Source organism: Acomys russatus, chromosome 4 (assembly GCF_903995435.1).
Source record: "Acomys russatus chromosome 4, mAcoRus1.1, whole genome shotgun sequence".
NCBI classification, from domain to species: Eukaryota; Metazoa; Chordata; class Mammalia; order Rodentia; family Muridae; genus Acomys; species Acomys russatus.
This window is the reverse complement of record NC_067140.1, coordinates 58,063,502-58,080,829: the sequence shown is the minus strand read 5'-3', so window position 1 is coordinate 58,080,829 and position 17,328 is coordinate 58,063,502. Positions and strand designations below refer to the sequence as shown.

General features: G+C 43.9%; 1 protein-coding gene across 3 annotated transcripts in view; it reads right to left on the bottom strand.

Annotated features, from left to right (window-relative positions):
• Golm2 (golgi membrane protein 2) overlaps positions 1-13,697 on the bottom strand; it is a 71,379-nt gene extending 57,682 nt beyond the window's left edge. Inside the window, exon 1 of one of the 3 annotated variants that reach the window (XM_051144511.1) lies at positions 13,131-13,697. In XM_051144511.1, coding sequence (XP_051000468.1) covers positions 13,131-13,457 — 327 coding nt within the window. In that variant the 5' untranslated portion in view covers positions 13,458-13,697. The remainder of the gene's footprint in view (positions 1-13,130) is intronic. The other 2 variants (XM_051144509.1, XM_051144510.1) reach the window with 2 other exon arrangements.
• Between the last annotated feature and the right edge of the window lie 3,631 nt (positions 13,698-17,328).

Below are 17,328 nucleotides of genomic sequence, written 5' to 3'. Positions count from 1 at the left end.
GGGTCACCACAACATGAGGAAATGTATAGGGCAGCAGCATTAGGAATGTTGAGAACAACTGTTCTATAGGGTCTTTAAGTATAGGATCATACAAACAGGAATTTCTCTTTTTCCTTCCCTATTTGGATCTTTTTTTATTTCCTTCTCTTGTCTTATTACTTTAGCTAAGTCCTCAAGCATTATACTAAGTGGAGTACTTTCTCTCATTTCTCATTTTAAAAGAAATGCTTTAGCTTTACCTGGTCTAGTATTATGTTGGCTATTGGTCTGTCATTATTATGCTGAGGTATATTCCTTCCATTTGTTTCTTTGGGGCTTTTATCATGAAATGATGATGTTAAACTTTGCCAAACTTCTTTTCATATCTATTGAGATGATCATGTAATGTGATGTGTGCATGTGGAGTATGCTTGCGTGTGAAGGGGTTGATGTCAGATAACATCTTTTGTTGGCATAATTTCTTGTGGGGTGTCTAAAGTTTACCCTTGTTCGCTCAAATACTGATTTTTCTACTCCACTATCTGGTTTCAACGTACACTGAACTGTGAGGTCTATTCTAAATATCTCTTGCCTCAAGTTTGTGTAATCATGCCACCATTTGTTCTCTGTATTGCCAATAAAAGCCAACTAGCCAATGCTGACCAATACAGAGAATAGGGTGGGATATCCTGGTTCAGCGAGGGAAGGAGAAAGATCAGGAAGGACAGGAGGGATGTATATGGAGAGGATGGGAGACACCAGGAAGAACAAGCTGGAACTAGGATATGAGTAAAAAGCAACTACAATGTGGGAAATCTGTTTTGCTTTTGTTTTGTTTTGTTTTTGAGACAGGGTTTCTCTGTGTAGCCTTGGCTGTCCTGGACTCCCTTTGTAGACCAGGCTGGCCTTGAACTCACAGCGATCCGCCTGCCTCTGCCTCCCGAGTGCTGGGATTAAAGGCGTGCACCACCACACCCGGCCTCAATGTGGGAAATCTGAATGGGAGGAAACTATACTAGCTTGGAAGTTTAGGATGGAGTAATTATTGCACAGCATTGTTCTCCAGGCTAATTAAATAGATCCTAGTCTCTCTGTGTAATTATTTGAATATAAAGCTGGTTAAGGAAAAACTGATTTATTAAAATAATAAACCAATATTAAATATTAATATTAATTTAACAGTCTTCTATTGAGTTTCAATTGTATTTTTTGAGACAGGGGTTTTCACTGTTTTGCCATCTCTCCTCAAAGCTGGACTTAACCTTTTCAGTTAGAGTGGCTGACCTAGAATAACTGGAATCCACCTGCTTTTCCCCCCATTTCCCTCCTAGCCCACTGCCTGTAAGCAGAAGAAGTAGAATTGATTTTTGTGCCTTGGTTCTGTAACCAAGATTTTACCAGATTTGTTAGCTCTACCCATTTATATTTGTTTTGTTTCCTTGGGGATGTTTATATGTTTGTTTGTTTGTTTGTTGTGGGGAAGTATTCCCTTTGTTTTGAGATAGGGTCTTACTGTATAGCTCTGGTTGGCCTGGAGCTCATTAAACACACCAGGCTAGTCTTAAACTCACAAACATCCACTTGCCTCTGCAACCCAAGTGCTGAGATTAAAGGCAGGTGCCACAAAAACTCGGCCAATTTTCAACTCTTTTTTTTTTAATAGTTCTGAGCTAATTTTTCTATAAAGAAGTACATTTTGGATTATCTTCTACTTGCTTCAATTCTCAACTACGAACATATAGTTAATGATATTCCTGTGGCTTAGCTCCTTCAGCTGGAAACGGCAGTGCACACCTTTAATCCCAGCACTCAGGAGGCAGACAAATCTCTTGAGTGTGAGGTCAGCCTGGCCTACAGAGTGAGTTCCAAGATACCAGAGTTACACAGAGAGAACCTGTCTCAACAAAACCGAGAGTACTAACTATGAGCCAGGGAGGTGGCTATGTGGTAAGGTCACTTGTCCTTCAACCTGACACTCTGAGTGTGATCCTAGACAGTCACAGAGTGGAAGGAGAGAACTAACTCCACAAATAGGCATCTGACACACACCACGTGGCCTAATTAGGGTTTCTACTGCTGGGAAGAAACACCATGACCTGGGCAACTCTTAAAAAACCAAAACCAAAACCAAAAAACATTTCATTGGGGCTGGCTTACAGTTTCAAAGGTTTAGTCATTATCATCATAGCAGGAAGTATGGCAGTGTGCAGGCAGACATGGTGCTGGAGGAGCCAAGAGTTCTACATCTTGATCTGAAAGCAGCAGAAAGGGACTATGTGCCACACTGGGATTAGTTTAAGCATACATGAGATCTCAAAGCCTGCCTCCACAGTGACTCACTTCCTCCCACAAGGCCACACCCACTCCAACAAGGCCACACCTCCTAATAGTGCTACTCCCTATGGGCCAAGCACTCAAACACATGAGTCTATGGGACCATTTCTAGCCAAACTATCACATCACAACACATACAATGTTGATAAAATTCCTCCCAGGAGGACATATAAGCAATGGCTACCTCTTCTCCAAAGGTCCCGACAATAGACAGAGGAATGATTCCACTGAAGTTCAGTCTAGGGAGCCAATGAATTTACTGGGCTTTCTTACAGACCAGAGATGAGGGGTTACTCACAGGGGAGGAGGGTGAGTGCTGATGCTCCTTTCCCAGAGCACAGCAAACAGAGATGAGGAAGCCTCCCCTAGTCTACAGCCTACATACTAAAGCCACACACACCCATGTGGTTCTGGGATCAAACTTAGTTCCTCGTGTTTTACTAAAAATTTGAAAATTATCTCCTCAAAAGGAACTTTTTTTTTTTTTAAAGCTGGGTGGGGGTGGCACACCACCTGGAACATTTAGTTAGTTAGTTAGTTAGTTAGTTAGTTTTTCAGGACAGGGTTTCTTTGTGTAGCTCTGGCTGTCCTAGAACTCTTTTTGTAGCTCAGGTTGCCCTCAAACTCAGAAAGATCTGCCTATTTCTGCCTCCCACGAGTGGGGATTAAAGGTGTGTGCTACCACCACCATAATGGCTAAACATTATTTCTAAGGGATTACAGGCATGTGGTACCATACCCAGCTCTTACCTTTTCAAAATAAAAATTTTATTATATTATTCCCTTTACCTTTGAGGATAAACTAAAACCCCTTACTTAGTATAGCTTTTAAGACTGTTACATGTCTGGTCCTAAGAAGCCCAAAACAAGCCAATATATATTCAATCAATTGATTTTCTACATAGATGTCAAGGAAGTTAATGGAAAAAGAAGAAGCCTGTGTATAGTTTTTCCACAGTGACAGGATAGCTGTTATAAACTTAAGGAGTGGGATTTATTTGGGTCAGTTTCAGAAGCTTTAGTACAGCTAGTTTCAATGTTTCTGGGCCTAGCTGAGAACAAAATATTTTAACACAGAAGCTTATTCATCTTTTTTAAAAAAAGATGTATGTATGTATGTATTTATTTATTTATATGAGCACTCTATTTGCATGTATGTTTGCATGACAGAAGAGAGCATCAGACAGAAGAGGGCATCAAATCCCATTACAGATGGTTGTGAACCTCTATGTGGTTTCTGGGAATTGAACTCAGGACCTCTGGAAGAGCAGCCAGTCCTTTTAACTGCTGAGCCATCTCTCCAGCCCAAGCTTGTTCATATAGCAGGAAGCAGAGAACGGTACAAAAATGGACCAGGGCCAAAATTCATCTTCTAAAGGCAGCCCTCCAGTGACCTACTTCCTCCCCCCACAACAGTCTGTTCAAATACTCAATCTATTAAATGAAACCACTGTTTAGGTCAGAGCCCTCATGTGCCCTCTGGACACAACTAGAGACATGCTTTACTAATCCCCTAGGTCACTCCAGTCAACTGACAAGATTAACCATGACAAGTTTCTTCAACATGCTGGGACAACTGAATAAACCACATGCAAATCAAGGTTGTATCATGTAATAAACAAACTAAAGGCCTCAACAGAAGTAGACCTGTATAACTTTTAAAACAGGAAAAAAATGTTCATGACCTTGGATTTTCTAATTATTTCTTAAATTTGATAACAAAAAGCAGAGACAACTAAAGACCAAATAGATAAAACTGGACCTCGTCCGCATTCAAAACATCAAAGAACACTAGTGACAGACTGAAAGCACAACCTACAAAATAGAGGGAAAAAATGTGACTGATTTTGACACCTAGAATACATAAAGAGTGACAATTCAGTAATAACAACGATGTCAGATATAAAAATGAACAAAGAGAGCCTCTCTAGCCACCATGCTTTGACTGCTATGATAGTCTGATCAGCCGGGCGTGGTGGTGCACGCCTTTAATCCCAGCACTCGGGAGGCAGAGGCAGGCAGATCGCTGTGAGTTTGAGACCAGCCTGGTCTACAAAGCGAGTCCAGGACAGCCAAGGCTACACAGAGAAACCCTGTCTCAAAAAAACAAAACCAAAAAACAAAACAAAACAACAACAAAAAAGATAGTCTGATCAACCCTAAAATAAAGCCTCTCTTCCCTTAAGGAGGAGGAGGACAAGGACAACAATCACACACAAGCCCCCCCCACCCCCCCGCCACACATGCACACACCGCACAGCACACGGACACTACACCTGAAGAGAGACGGCTCAGTGATTAAGAGCATTGGCTTTTCTTCCAAAGGACCTGGTTCAATCACCAAGCCCTACATGGTGGCTTGTAGAACCTTCTTTAAGTCCAATTCCAAGGGATGCAACAACATCTTTTGATCTTTGAAGGCTCTGCACACATATGGTGAACAGACACACAAGAAAGCAAACAGTAATACTTTCCCCTCAAGACACGGCTTCCCTGTGTAGTGTAACAGGGCCCCAGACCTTAGTAGGCCCTGAGGCCTTAGCACAACTGACTCCATGGTGGAAGTGCCACTCAGACTGTAAAGCTCGGCACACAGGCAGTGCCACCTGCCAAAACTAAAGCACAGGCCTAATCCATCAAGTCCATGGTAGCTATGGGAAAGTCTCTAAATGTACTACCTTGCTTTTTGGCTTCTGCAATTCTGCTTCTGGCTAACTGTTCTTGTTAACTGAAGTATGTCAACCCAAGGCATGGTTTTTGTGCTGAAAAGCTCACTCTGAGAAAGGCTCAGGCTTCAATGGGATCCCAAACACCAGTTTAGTCACAGGCCAGCTAATAAAGACTTCCTATCAACTTAAACCTGTGAATGAACAGTCTTTTCTGGTGAATACCCTACAACATAGTCCAGGCTGCCCTGGAACTCATTCTATAGACCAGGGTAGCCCCTCAAACTCAAGAGATCTGTCTGCCTCTGCCTCAAACATGCTAGGACACATTTAAACACCAGAAAGCATATTATTAATGTAAAACTTTATTTCTTCATATCAGTTTATAAAACAAGTCCTTGGGACTAGAGAGATGGCCCAGTGGTTAAGAGCACAAGCTAGTCTTGTAGAGGACCCAAGCTTGGTTTCCAGCATTCAACATGGTGGCTCACAATCATCAGTGGCTCCAGCTCCAGGGGATCCAATACTCTCTCAGGACCTCTGTACCAGGCACAAATATAGTACACACATATACATACAGGCAAAATATTCATACACATAAAAATAAAATGAACAGGTCTAAAAGAAAAATAATTAAGAAAATGTTCCTGGCAGCAACTTATAAGATGACTAAAAATGTTTTCACCATACCCCAGATCTCTAAACTGTCTTCGTTAATTTTTTTTTTTTTTAATTAAGTACACAGTGTTTTGCCTGCATGTGAGCCAGCAGGCCAAAAGAGGGCACCAGATCTTATTATAGATGGTTGTGAGCCACCATGTGGTTGCTGGGAATTGAACTCGCGGCCTTTAGAAGAACAGCCAGTGCTCTTAACCTCTGAGCCATCTCTCCAGCTCTCTTCGTTAAATGTTAAACTGACTCAGAAAGGTATTTTGCAGTTTTGAAATGAAAACCAGCCACAGGAACACATACCTATGGCCCCAGCTACTTGGAAGGCTAAGCCAGAAAGACTCCATCTCAAAATTAACTAATGCCGGAGGGTGTGTAGGAGAAAAATATGAAGGAAACAAAAAATAATATTCTCTTCATGCTAAGAAGACAATGAATTGATGACAGATGGTTTCACATGAGAATATTTTGAGAATATCTTCCAGAGGTAGTACACTCAGGTAGTGAGTGATCTGTGCTGGACACCCCAGAACATATTTACACATGCTTTGCTTTCAAAACCAGGGCAAACTGATAATCACTCATCAAATATTTACTGAGTCCACACCTGATTTCCTGATCTGTAGTGCCAAATTTGTGTTTGCAGCAATCGGGTTTCTTTTTAGTTTCCTATTTTATTTTGATACATAATACTCTTACAAACTTATAGGGCACACTTTGATGCTTTGATACACATATATAATGTATATTGACCAAAGCAGAGTAATTAATGTATTCATCACCTCAAATGCTTTTCATTTCTGGCTGCCAAAAACACTTGAAATCCTTACCATTATTGTGAAACATACAACGTATTGCTGTTGCCTGTAGTCAGCTGACTGTGCAAGTGAACGTCACAGTTTATTCATCTTGTCAACTAGCACTGCACCTGTTGCTCAGCCTCTCCCAGGTGCCTTCTCCCTATCAGCTGGAGTTTAATTTTGCAGTGCCAGGGATCAACTCAGGGCTTCAGCTGGGGGGATGGGGGTGGGGTGTGTGTGTGTGTGTGTGCGTGTGTGTGTGTGTGTGTGCGTGTGTGTGTGTGTGTGTGTGTGTGTGTGTTGAGCTATGGCTCAGTAGTAGAATGCTTGTCTACATATACAAAGGTCAGGGTTGGATCTCTTGCAACTCCAGCTCAAAGGTGTGTATGTGTACACACACACACACACACACACACACACACAGACGCCCCTCTTACATGCTAGGGAAGCACTCTGCTACATATCCTCCCCATGCAGACTAGATTTTCAAACTCAAGAGACAGTATGTATTTGGGGGAAGAGTAGGTCCAAAACAGGAATGGTACGCATCTATAATATAAACTAAAAAACAAAACAACAAAAAAGCAGAAGCAGATGAATACAACACAGAATTCTACTGGGCCTCCAAAGTACACCAACACTCTTCAACTTATTCCATTTAAAGTGGCGGGGAGGGGGGGGGGAGCATTCCTAAATTCTTTTAACAAAGCCAGCATTACTCTGATACTAGAATCAGACAAAGATCCAAGAGAAAAAGAAAATTATAGATCAATCTCTCTGATGAACATAAGTGCAAAAATCTCAATGAAGTATTTTTAAGAGCACTGACTGCTCTTCCAGAGGAACCAGGCTCTATTCTTAGCACCTGAACTACAGCTCACAACCATCTATAATTCCAATTATGGGGATGCAACACCTTCTTCTTGACCCACTGGGTACCAGACACACATGTGGTGCACAGACATACCTGCAGCAAAACACTCAAACACATAAAAAATTTTTTTAAAAAGAACAAATGAAAAAATAAGTACTAAAGCTGTTTGTTTATGCTATTTTTCAAGCCAAAGGTAAAACATACAACAACCACCAAAACCCCCACATCAAACAGATTATCCTATCCTTTTCCAAGGTCTAGCCAGGTAAATGGATGGAACTAGAAAAGATCATATTGAGTAAAGTAACCCAGACCCAGAATGACAACTGTTGCACATTCTCTCTCTTCTGAGGCTCCTAGCTCCAAATATTCAGATATGAGTACATATCCTGTAGTAACTAAGGAAACCAAGAAGGCCGAGCATGGTAGTGCATTCCTGTAATCCCAGCACTCTGGGAGGCAGAGACAGGTTTATCTCTGTGAGTTCGAGGCCAGCCTGGTCTAGAAAGCAAGTCCAGGACGGTGATGGTTACACAGAGAAACCCTGTCTTGAAAAGCAAAAACAAAAACAAACAAAAAGAAAACAAGAAGTAAAAAGGGGATGAGGGGGGCACAGGAGAAGGAGAACAGCAGGTACAAATGATCTAAGGGGGGAATGGGAAAACGAGGGCAGGGGAGGCTCTAACTAGGGAGAGAGATACAGAAAGAATGTCTAAAAAAGTCTTAAGATATCATATTATTAACTATCTGCCTAAAAATACCTATGATACATATAAACTGGTGTATAAACATACATATACAATTTAATGAAATGTTCCGTCCTTGTTTAATATGCTCCATCCACGAGACAAAAGCCATTTAACAAAAAACCCAACACCAGGTACGATAAGCCCTCTTTGAGTTGTTGACCAAGGTTGTCCAAGAAACTCCAAAATGTTATAGGCTCTTATTATCACCCATGACTACCTGCAGAGGTGGAAGGTTAAGTCTTTCCTTGCTGAAGAGGCCACACCTTTCAGACACAGAGCCCAGAGGCTCCTGTGCTAGAACTGGCCTCCCTGAGCATTCATGGCACCAGCAGGCACAACATAAGCTTCCAAAGGGGAGAAGCAACCAACAATCCTAGAACCACAATGACTACCAGCAAAGCAGCATGGCCCTATGGGTGCAGTGGTGGTACACACTGCCAGTAACCAGTAGTTCTCTAGTTGGATTTTACCACCTGTTCAACAAGAGGGAAATCGTGTTTGATAATGGAAACGTAGTCCACTACCCGGAGCTAGTGTAGTCAAGGACCTTGAAGGAGAACCTACAATCACCACTTACCTCAACCATGATAGTCCCTAACTACACTCTAAATATTTGTCCATATACCCACAGATAAGTGCAGTCCTCACCTTCATAAAGAAACTTCTTTTTCCAACAGATGATATCCATACAAAAATACCACAACCAATCAAAATGTGGCGCAGTGTAGGCAAGTCCCAATTGATACATGTTTAACACAACTCCTGCACCTACAGCTCAGGATCATTGCAGAAGAGAGACCAGAAAGATGAAGAGCTAGAGGAACGGAGAGCTTGCTGTGAGACTGTGTCTCCTAGGAATGTCAGAAGCTACACCCATTTCCAAAATAACATTCACAATAACAGGGATTAAAACTTTTAATAGAATTTGGAGGGGAGGTATGGGAGATTCTTAAATTCAATCAGCAGTAAGTACTATCAGAAACCCCACAGGAAATTTAAAGCAGTCTGTTTTCAAGAAGCTTACAAAAATGAGACCAGGTTAACACACAGGAAGCCATCAGCTAAACTAATAAACTAGTATGGCTCAAATAGCTAAGGTTAAGTTATACATAAAAAAGAAAAGCATGGTCTAGACCAGAAGTCCTAGGAGCTACAGAGTGAACAGACTTGCATCAGAAGGTTGGATTAAAGAGGGGTGGACAAATAGTAGATGTGCAATGTAGTGCATAACAAAGGGCACACCTACTGCCCAGACCTGGTTTCTAAGTGTTGTGTGCCAAGGCTTTTGAACATACGTTTTTATCTGTGTGACTGTTATATATCTACACATTGTGTTGTACACACACAATGAAGATAATTTCTTAAGGAAAAATATAATATGCTCTCCACTCTCCTTTCTGACTCTGGTCTTGTCGTCATTCAACTAAAGCTATTTATTTATCATTTTTAACCATATTCTATATATTCTTCTTAATATATTCTCAGTGAGGATTATGGTAGCTAGGAGAAAAAGAAGTCACTTCTTAGCTCCAAACATCAAAACGGAATGGTTTTTTTTTTTTTTTTTTTTTTTTTCAAGACAGGGTTTCATTAGGTAACCCAGGTTGGCCTTGAACTCATGACTCTCTGGCCTCTACCTCCTCATGCTGTGATTACAGGCTTATGGCACCATGTCTGGCTTCAAAACTAGATCTTTGTGTATGTATAAGTAAATAAAAGAACAATCGCTTTGAGGAAGACACTGTCTACACTCAAAGAGCTCCTTTCCCTAACCAAGTGCTTGATCTAGATCCTTTGCTGCAGTCCATGGGACACAGTAACAAGAATCCAAGTGCAAGCTGAGTGAGGGCACACACATAAATGCTAACACTTGGAGCCAGCCCTGGTACATCGTGACACTCTTGTCTACTACAAAAAGAAAAAGGAAAATGCAGTATATATAAGAAGCGTCTTTTTGTTAGAAAGAAGATGGGGAGGGCTACGTTGTATATATGATTGATTCCTCCAAGACACAGGGTGAACTGTGCTACTCAAACTCATATCTTGAGGTTTTAACATCTAGGAACTCAGAATAGCGCCATATTTGGGGTTTAAGGCAGTGGTTAAATAAGGGTATTAGTGTGGGGCAGTTGCTAAAATGCATCCTCTGGAGAAACACAAGAAACATTTACCCCTGGGAAACCAATGAGTTTACCCTACCGGATTTCCTTACAGCACATAGGTAATGGGCTGCTTGCAGGAAGGTGGATGCTCCCCTTCCCTGACCAATGCCCCCCCAGAAGGTCTTTATCCAGGAGGAATGAAAGCTTTCTCACAGACACGCAGATGCAGCCCTTTCCCCTAGTCTTCACCAGCCTATATACTCTAGTCCCTCCCTCAAACTCTGCAACTAGTGCAGACTTGCATACAATAGCGGTATGGAGTGGCTGAACATGTGGGTGAAGATTCTGTGACCCTCCTCGTCCATCTACTAGGGGAAGTTAACAATTCAACAAGCTCAGCTGAGATGATCTTTCTAAGCAGGCACAGGTGAACTCCTGCAGATGATGCTTGTTTCACTCACAGAACAGTCATGTACAAGAGGGACCACAGTCCAAAACACTCAGAACCCAAGACAAGGCACTGGGTATGCAAACAGCTAGGGAACACCCTAGCAGGATAAAGCAGCAAGACGGCAGCCTTCTGCAGCCAAAGAAACCAACCCTTGCCAGGACCTTGACCTGGGACACCGTACTTCCAAGGCTGTGCAGAAATAAAGTTCTATAACTAGTGTGTGGTACTGTTATGGCTGTCCTAGCAAATTAGTACACTCCTCCAAGTTAAAATCCTGTACAGAACAGAATAAAATACAGTAAATTTGAGAGACTCTAGAGAAATGGGTCTGATTTCTCACTTAACTGGACAGTCATGAGAAGACTTCAAAGCTCTCTTATTCTCATCTTGGAAATGACAGAAACTGCATAATGAACTGGAAGAAGCAAATATCACCTGTCTGGTTCCAGAGCTGGGATTCCTAAATCTGCATGTTAGCATGAATGAGTATGGTCCTGGAGGGGAAAAAACAAAAACAAACAAAAAAAAAGATGGTCTTGATAGGCTCATGTTTGAATATTTGGTCCCCAGTTGGGAGAGCTGTTTGGGAAGGATTAGGAGGTGTGGCCTTGTTGAAGGGAATGTGTCACTGGGCTCAGGCTTTGAGGTTTCAAAGGACTCATGTCATTCCCACTGTTCCTCTGTGCCTTCTACAGAGGACCTGGCTTCAATTCTTAGCATTCACTTGGTGGCTCAAAATCACCTGTAACTTCAGTTCCAGGGACTCCAAAGCCATCTGGCCTCCTCAGGAACCAGATACTCATGTGGCACACAGATTTAAAAACATGCTGACAAACACCTATACCCGTAAAATAATAAAGCTTTGACCCACAAGTAAGATGTTTTCTTCCATACGTTGCCCTGGTCAGGTTGCTCTGTTATAGCAATAGAAAACTAAAATACTTGTGGTTTTACAGGGTTAAAGTTCATTAGCTGGCAGAGCAAAGAAACAGCTGAGAGTTCACCAATGATCCACAGCCACAAGGTAGAAAGAGCTAACTCAAAAGGGCGCATCACCTTGTCCATCTTAACTATCTTATTTCAACACTCCAACCTCTCATGGGCTTCACCTACTGTATCCAAGAGTTTTTCCTGCTTTAGAGTTCAGTGTGTAGCAGGTGCTTAAGTCTGTTGACCTCTATCCCTCTCAGAGGATGTCCATACTGTGTGGAGAAGAGAGGGCTACAAGAAACAACTGAAATACAAAGCAAGGTAGAGGCCAATACAGGAAAGAAGGATGGGAGTTCATAAAACCTCATGGAACATGAGTTCTATCCCCAGGAGCAGCCGGGTAGAAGGAGAAACCTGGCTCCTATAAGTTGTCCCCCAAGATCCACATGTGCACTAGGGTGAGTGTACACACACAATTCCAATCTAATTTAAGGGCTGGCAACATGGCTCACCAAGTAAAACCATTTGCTGCCAAGACGGATAACCTGAGTTCAGTCTAGAATCCAAACGGAGAAAACTGACTACAGAAAGCTGTCCTCTGATCTCCACCAATGTGCTCTGGCATGTGTATGCATGTACACGCGTGTACACGCGCACACACACACACACACAAAATATATAAATAAATGTAATTTTGAAATTTTGCAAGAGATCAGAAGTCAGCTACTACAGTGCTGATCTAGACATGTTCAGAATTTGCTATACCGACTGAAGTTGCCTAAGTTAAAAAAAAATCAGTAAAATGGTAAAAACAAATCCTAGTAAATAGGACATAACAGTCCCATTTTACAATTTTTAAATCTAAAATTTTGTGTTTTCTATCTGCATTAAGCACCAGCCCTAATAGCTACTTAAGCATATGCATTTTTTTTCTTTCTTTCAAGAATAGTAATGGCAGACATAAAATTCTGTTCCTAAGAACTTATTTTTAGATTCTACCATTTTGGCTAATTTCATTAACAATTCAAATTGAGAAGATAATGGATTAACGGTGCCCAAGGCATAAGCGTGGCTCCTAACGGTTCCTGACTCATCTATCACAACACTGTCAACGCAGAAATCGTTTGTTTCTAAAAATCTACTTAACAAAATACATCGACCTACAGATTTAAGAAGTCAGACTGTTCACAAATATATGTTGAGCGCCACAAGGGAAGGAGACCCCATTATAAAATAAAGACATTAATATTGATCAGTCTGCACAGAATGAGGCTGAGACAATGCCCATGCCATACCTGGGCAGCCTGCCGATCTGTGTGCCCGTGAACGAAAGGCAGTCACAGAGGCCACATGCTTAGCACTGCCAGCTCAGCAGCTGAGCTTGGAGAAAAGGCGGCATCTACACATAGGCCACTACAGAGAACCACAACTTACAGTCAGTCTCTGGAAGCGAACGGAGAATGTGGCGCTGACACCGGGAAAGGGCTACCATGCAGAAGGTATAAAGCAGCCGCCGGCAGGCTATTATTAATACCTCATCCCAGAGGTGATGGCAGAGGAAAGGACTCGACCTTACCTTGTCATCCTCGCATCTCTTCCCCAGGCCCTCCCTGGCCTGCAGCCGGCTGCTGAGGCGACCGTAGTCGGCCTCCTTCTGGTCGATCTGCTTCTTATGCGTGTCTACCAAGAGCAAGAGGTCCGAATTGCGCTTCTCCAGGCGCCCGCGGGCCACCTCGGTGCGCTGGACTTGGCCCTGCAGCTCGGCCACCTCCTCCTGAAGCAGAACGTGGCGGGAGGAGATGTTCCAGTAATTGAAGGCAAGGACGACGATGACCACCAGCAGCACCACCAGCACGAAGGAGGGCAGGCGGCCGGCCCGCCGGTTGGCCCCGAAACCCACCATGGGGCCGGTGGCTCTGCGGCCGCCGACACCTGCGGGCAGCGATGGCCTGGGCACCGAGCGGCCACAGGACCCGGTCCTCCCGGGGCGGGCCTAGCCTCCCGAGCGCGAAAGGGGGCGGGGCGTCGCAGGTCCTCCCCGCCCCCTCTGCGCCCCTGCAGCGCACCCTCCTCGGGCCAAAGCGGAGCCGGCGCCCGCCGCAGGGAACCGGGAGAAGCCGGCGCCGGTACCCGCGGCCCGACGCCTCAGGGCTGGGGGCGGGGACGCGGGCCGGAAGGGGGCGGGCTTCCTCCGTCCCCGCCCACCGACTGGGGCCGGGGCGCCCAAGGGGGCATTTGCTCGTTTCCGCCGACGCCCCCTCTTCTCGCGAGATAGTGGGCTTCCTCTCGTCCTCTGGCGGTCCTGTCTCGCGAGGGTTCTCTGGATGCTGGGGTGCGGTGTCAGGAGTCGGGATGCGTACCTGGGTGGGTGTTCCTGCTACCGTTACCTGGTTAGTTCCTCTGAGGCCCGATTTGGGAGAGCCTGCTTTAAGCTAGCCTATTGGAGACAGTTACCACCAAGTAGGGAAGGCTCCAGGTGAGATGCGACCTGAGAGGGATGTCTACAAAGGTTTTCTGCTTGTTCTTGTTTTGTGCCAGCGACGCGGCACAAACCCAAAACACTTAACATTTAGCCCATAAAACTGCAGTGCCCACACAGTACGGAAACAGCAAGAGAACCTAAGCTTTAGGAAGCTCTGGGATTGAGATGTGTTAGCAGCTTGGTTTCCAAGGTTACTGCTGTCACGGACAGAAAGAATTCCAGAATGCGGTGCTCCTATTTTAAAACGCTCTGTTGGTTTTCCCTCAGCTGAGCTGAAGAGAAAGTCCAGAAGCTGTCCTCAGTGAATGGCAGCTAATGCGCCGTTACTGATGGCTGACACATTCCGAATTAGCAATAGCGGCCCTTACAAGTTGTTTCTGCACGCCTAGTTTTATATCCTTCCTATCCCAACAGCAGTTTTGCAGACAAGAAAGCCAGGACACAACGATAATCGGAAACTTAAAAGTCCTGTATCTTTTCTGAACCGTGATGGGACTCTCAACACCGTTGCTGTCTGCTTTGTAGCAGTGTTGGTCTATGTGCACCGTTATATTCAGAGAGTGCCCTGATCCCTCTGTATATTGCTTAAACAAACAATTAAAAAGTCAATGATTTTCACCTGTGTAAGCAGAGGATGAATTGGCTGTTACTTGTCGAACTTAGGGTTAAGAACTCCCGTGAACGTAAGCCCTCAAGAACATAAACTTTAGTGTGTTTATTCAAACCGGCTGATAGTTTTGAGACAGGAAGACACCAACTTTGAATAATTGTTCCATGCTTCCTGTGCATTTCAAAAATAACGTTTATCTATTAACAAAAGAAAAGAAAAAAGAAAAAAAAAAGTACCTTCACAGAGGAATGTTTCTCCTTTACAGAAAAACAACACCAGAATTGTTACTAATTAATTCACATCAAAGTTGAAGGTTAGCTGTGCCAGTAATTATAGCATTTGGGAGGTTGAGGCAGACGCTGGAAGCCAGCTTAGAGTGCATACAAAGTCGATGTCTAAAAGTTGAGCTCTGACTTCAGAAGACCCGAGAAGTCATCTCCACTCGAGAAGTCATCTCCACTCTCAGATATCAACCAGGCAGACTTTGGCAAAAGGAAGCCAGAGCAAACTTAGAAGTTAAAAAAATTATTACATTGACTTACCGGAGGGGCATGCGTGCCATGGCGCATGTGTGGAGGTCAGAAGACAACTTGCAAGAAAGCATCATCTTCAGCCTTCTGGCCCAGGGTATCTGACAGACATTTGTGAAACAGGAACCACTGGGGACTTGCTTACCCTGTCTTGGCAGAGTCTAGCCGTCAACTCTGCCTGCATCCAAGCGTGCCCATTTTTTAGGCAGAATTTTGTCTGTGGGAGAATAGAGGACATTTTTGTCCCGTGGCTGTTTTGCCACACTTGAAGTCATCTCCACAAGGAGGTTCTTCAGTGCTCATCATCTTCTTTATGGTAGGCCGGGTGCTGCCAGGAGTTAACCTGTCTTATTGTCACAGAATCTTTAAAATAATAAAAACATTTAAGAATGCCATATTCTGTAGGTCTCTGAGGTTTTTGAGGACCTCATCTAACTGTAGAATCATATCTGTTTAACCTAGCATGCCTAGTTTTTATGCTTGACATGACTGTGAACTGATCAACAGTTGACTTGTATTATTTAATTACCCTAAACAGCCTACAATAGCACTATCAGAGTATTGGAAATAAACCATGATGTGATTGAATTATATTAGAGTAGAAATATAGTGTATGAACGATAATATTAAATTTGAATTCTGTATTATCTTGCCTGTCCTGGACTCACTTTGTAGACCAGGCTGTCCTCGAACTCATAGTGATCTGCCTACCTCTGCCTCCTGAGTGCTGGGATTAAAGACGTGCGCCACCGCACCCAGCTTCTCATTCTGATTATTTAATCAATCATTGGGTGCTGTGACTCAGGTGAAGTTGAGCCCCACTGAGCCCCACAGGCTGGATTTGTGGGGTCGCTCCCTATACCTCATCGTTCTCCCGTCTGCTCTGATCCCACCATCTTTAAACCCAGGAGAAGTCACTCAGCCTGGTGACTCAGGGCCACATGCGGATGGCTTCTCTCCCACTTCCTTCTCCACCTGATGCACCTTTGCACTTGGTAAGTTAGCCTGTGGCCCCAGCTGCTGCCCAGAGGCACCAAGTGTCTCTTGGGGTTGGTGGGGGGGATTAGGAGAGGGAATCCCTCTGGAACAAAGCCAGGCCTTTGTTCTGAGGTAATCTCACGTTCCAGAAATGTCTGTGGATTAACCTCACCAAACTGACCAATTCCATATTCTTGTGATTTGGCAAAGGCTTGGAGACAGGGCCTCTCCCTGGGTGTCTGTATGAATTCTTTTTCAAACTGCATCTGTCTAGGTTTTTAAAAAGCGCACTCTTACTTATCCCCTCCCGCTTCCTGAGGCTGCTCTCTGCACACATGGCTGTGGGAAGGAGTGTAAGCTTTGTCACAGGTGAAAGCAGTCTTGGCGGGCTTTGCCCTTGGACACGATACGGATACTCCCTGAGATTAACCTTGAGATAGACTGGGTGGAGCCATCCTGGCCCTAGATTTCAGGAAGCTGAAGGGGGACTCACCCGGATTATTGTGTTTCTAATAGACCCTGGATGGGAGGAGGAGACCGGCGTTTGCACCTGAGAGACAGACAGGCAGCGAGGACTAGAGGAGGCAGCAGGGTCGGGCCTAGCTCGAGCTCATGTGGATCTAGAAAAGGATCAGCGAACAGGACGGACCAGCATGCAGGCCAGAGACACCTAGAGACCCGTCCCATGGAACAGATACCAGAAGGTTCACTCTAGTTTCCCTTTAACCTTTTTTCCCTCTTGTGTAAGCTAGTTGGGTTGTATAATAAAGTTTAATTGTTAAGAAACAGAGCCTACACATGGCTCCAGGTTTCACCTCCCACTCTACCCCACACCCATGCATAATCTCAGTGGCTGCCGCAGCAGCTCCAGCCTCAGCACACAGCTCTGGTGGCAGCCGCTGAGCATCATGGCAGTACGGTGGCACTTTCACAATTGCTGCTTGCAGGCCTCTTACAGCATTGGATAAAAGCTATGCCTTAAGGCATCATAACATTTTTATTAGAGACCTACTTTGTTCAAGTCTTTATATCATGGGGTATGAATGTTTTAATACAAATTAATTAATCAAATAGCTATTGACTGTCAACCATGTGACAGACAGTATTGTCAATGGAAGGGAATGGAAGAGATACAGTAGAAGAAGAAGGTCCTGTTTATATATTTATTGGTTTA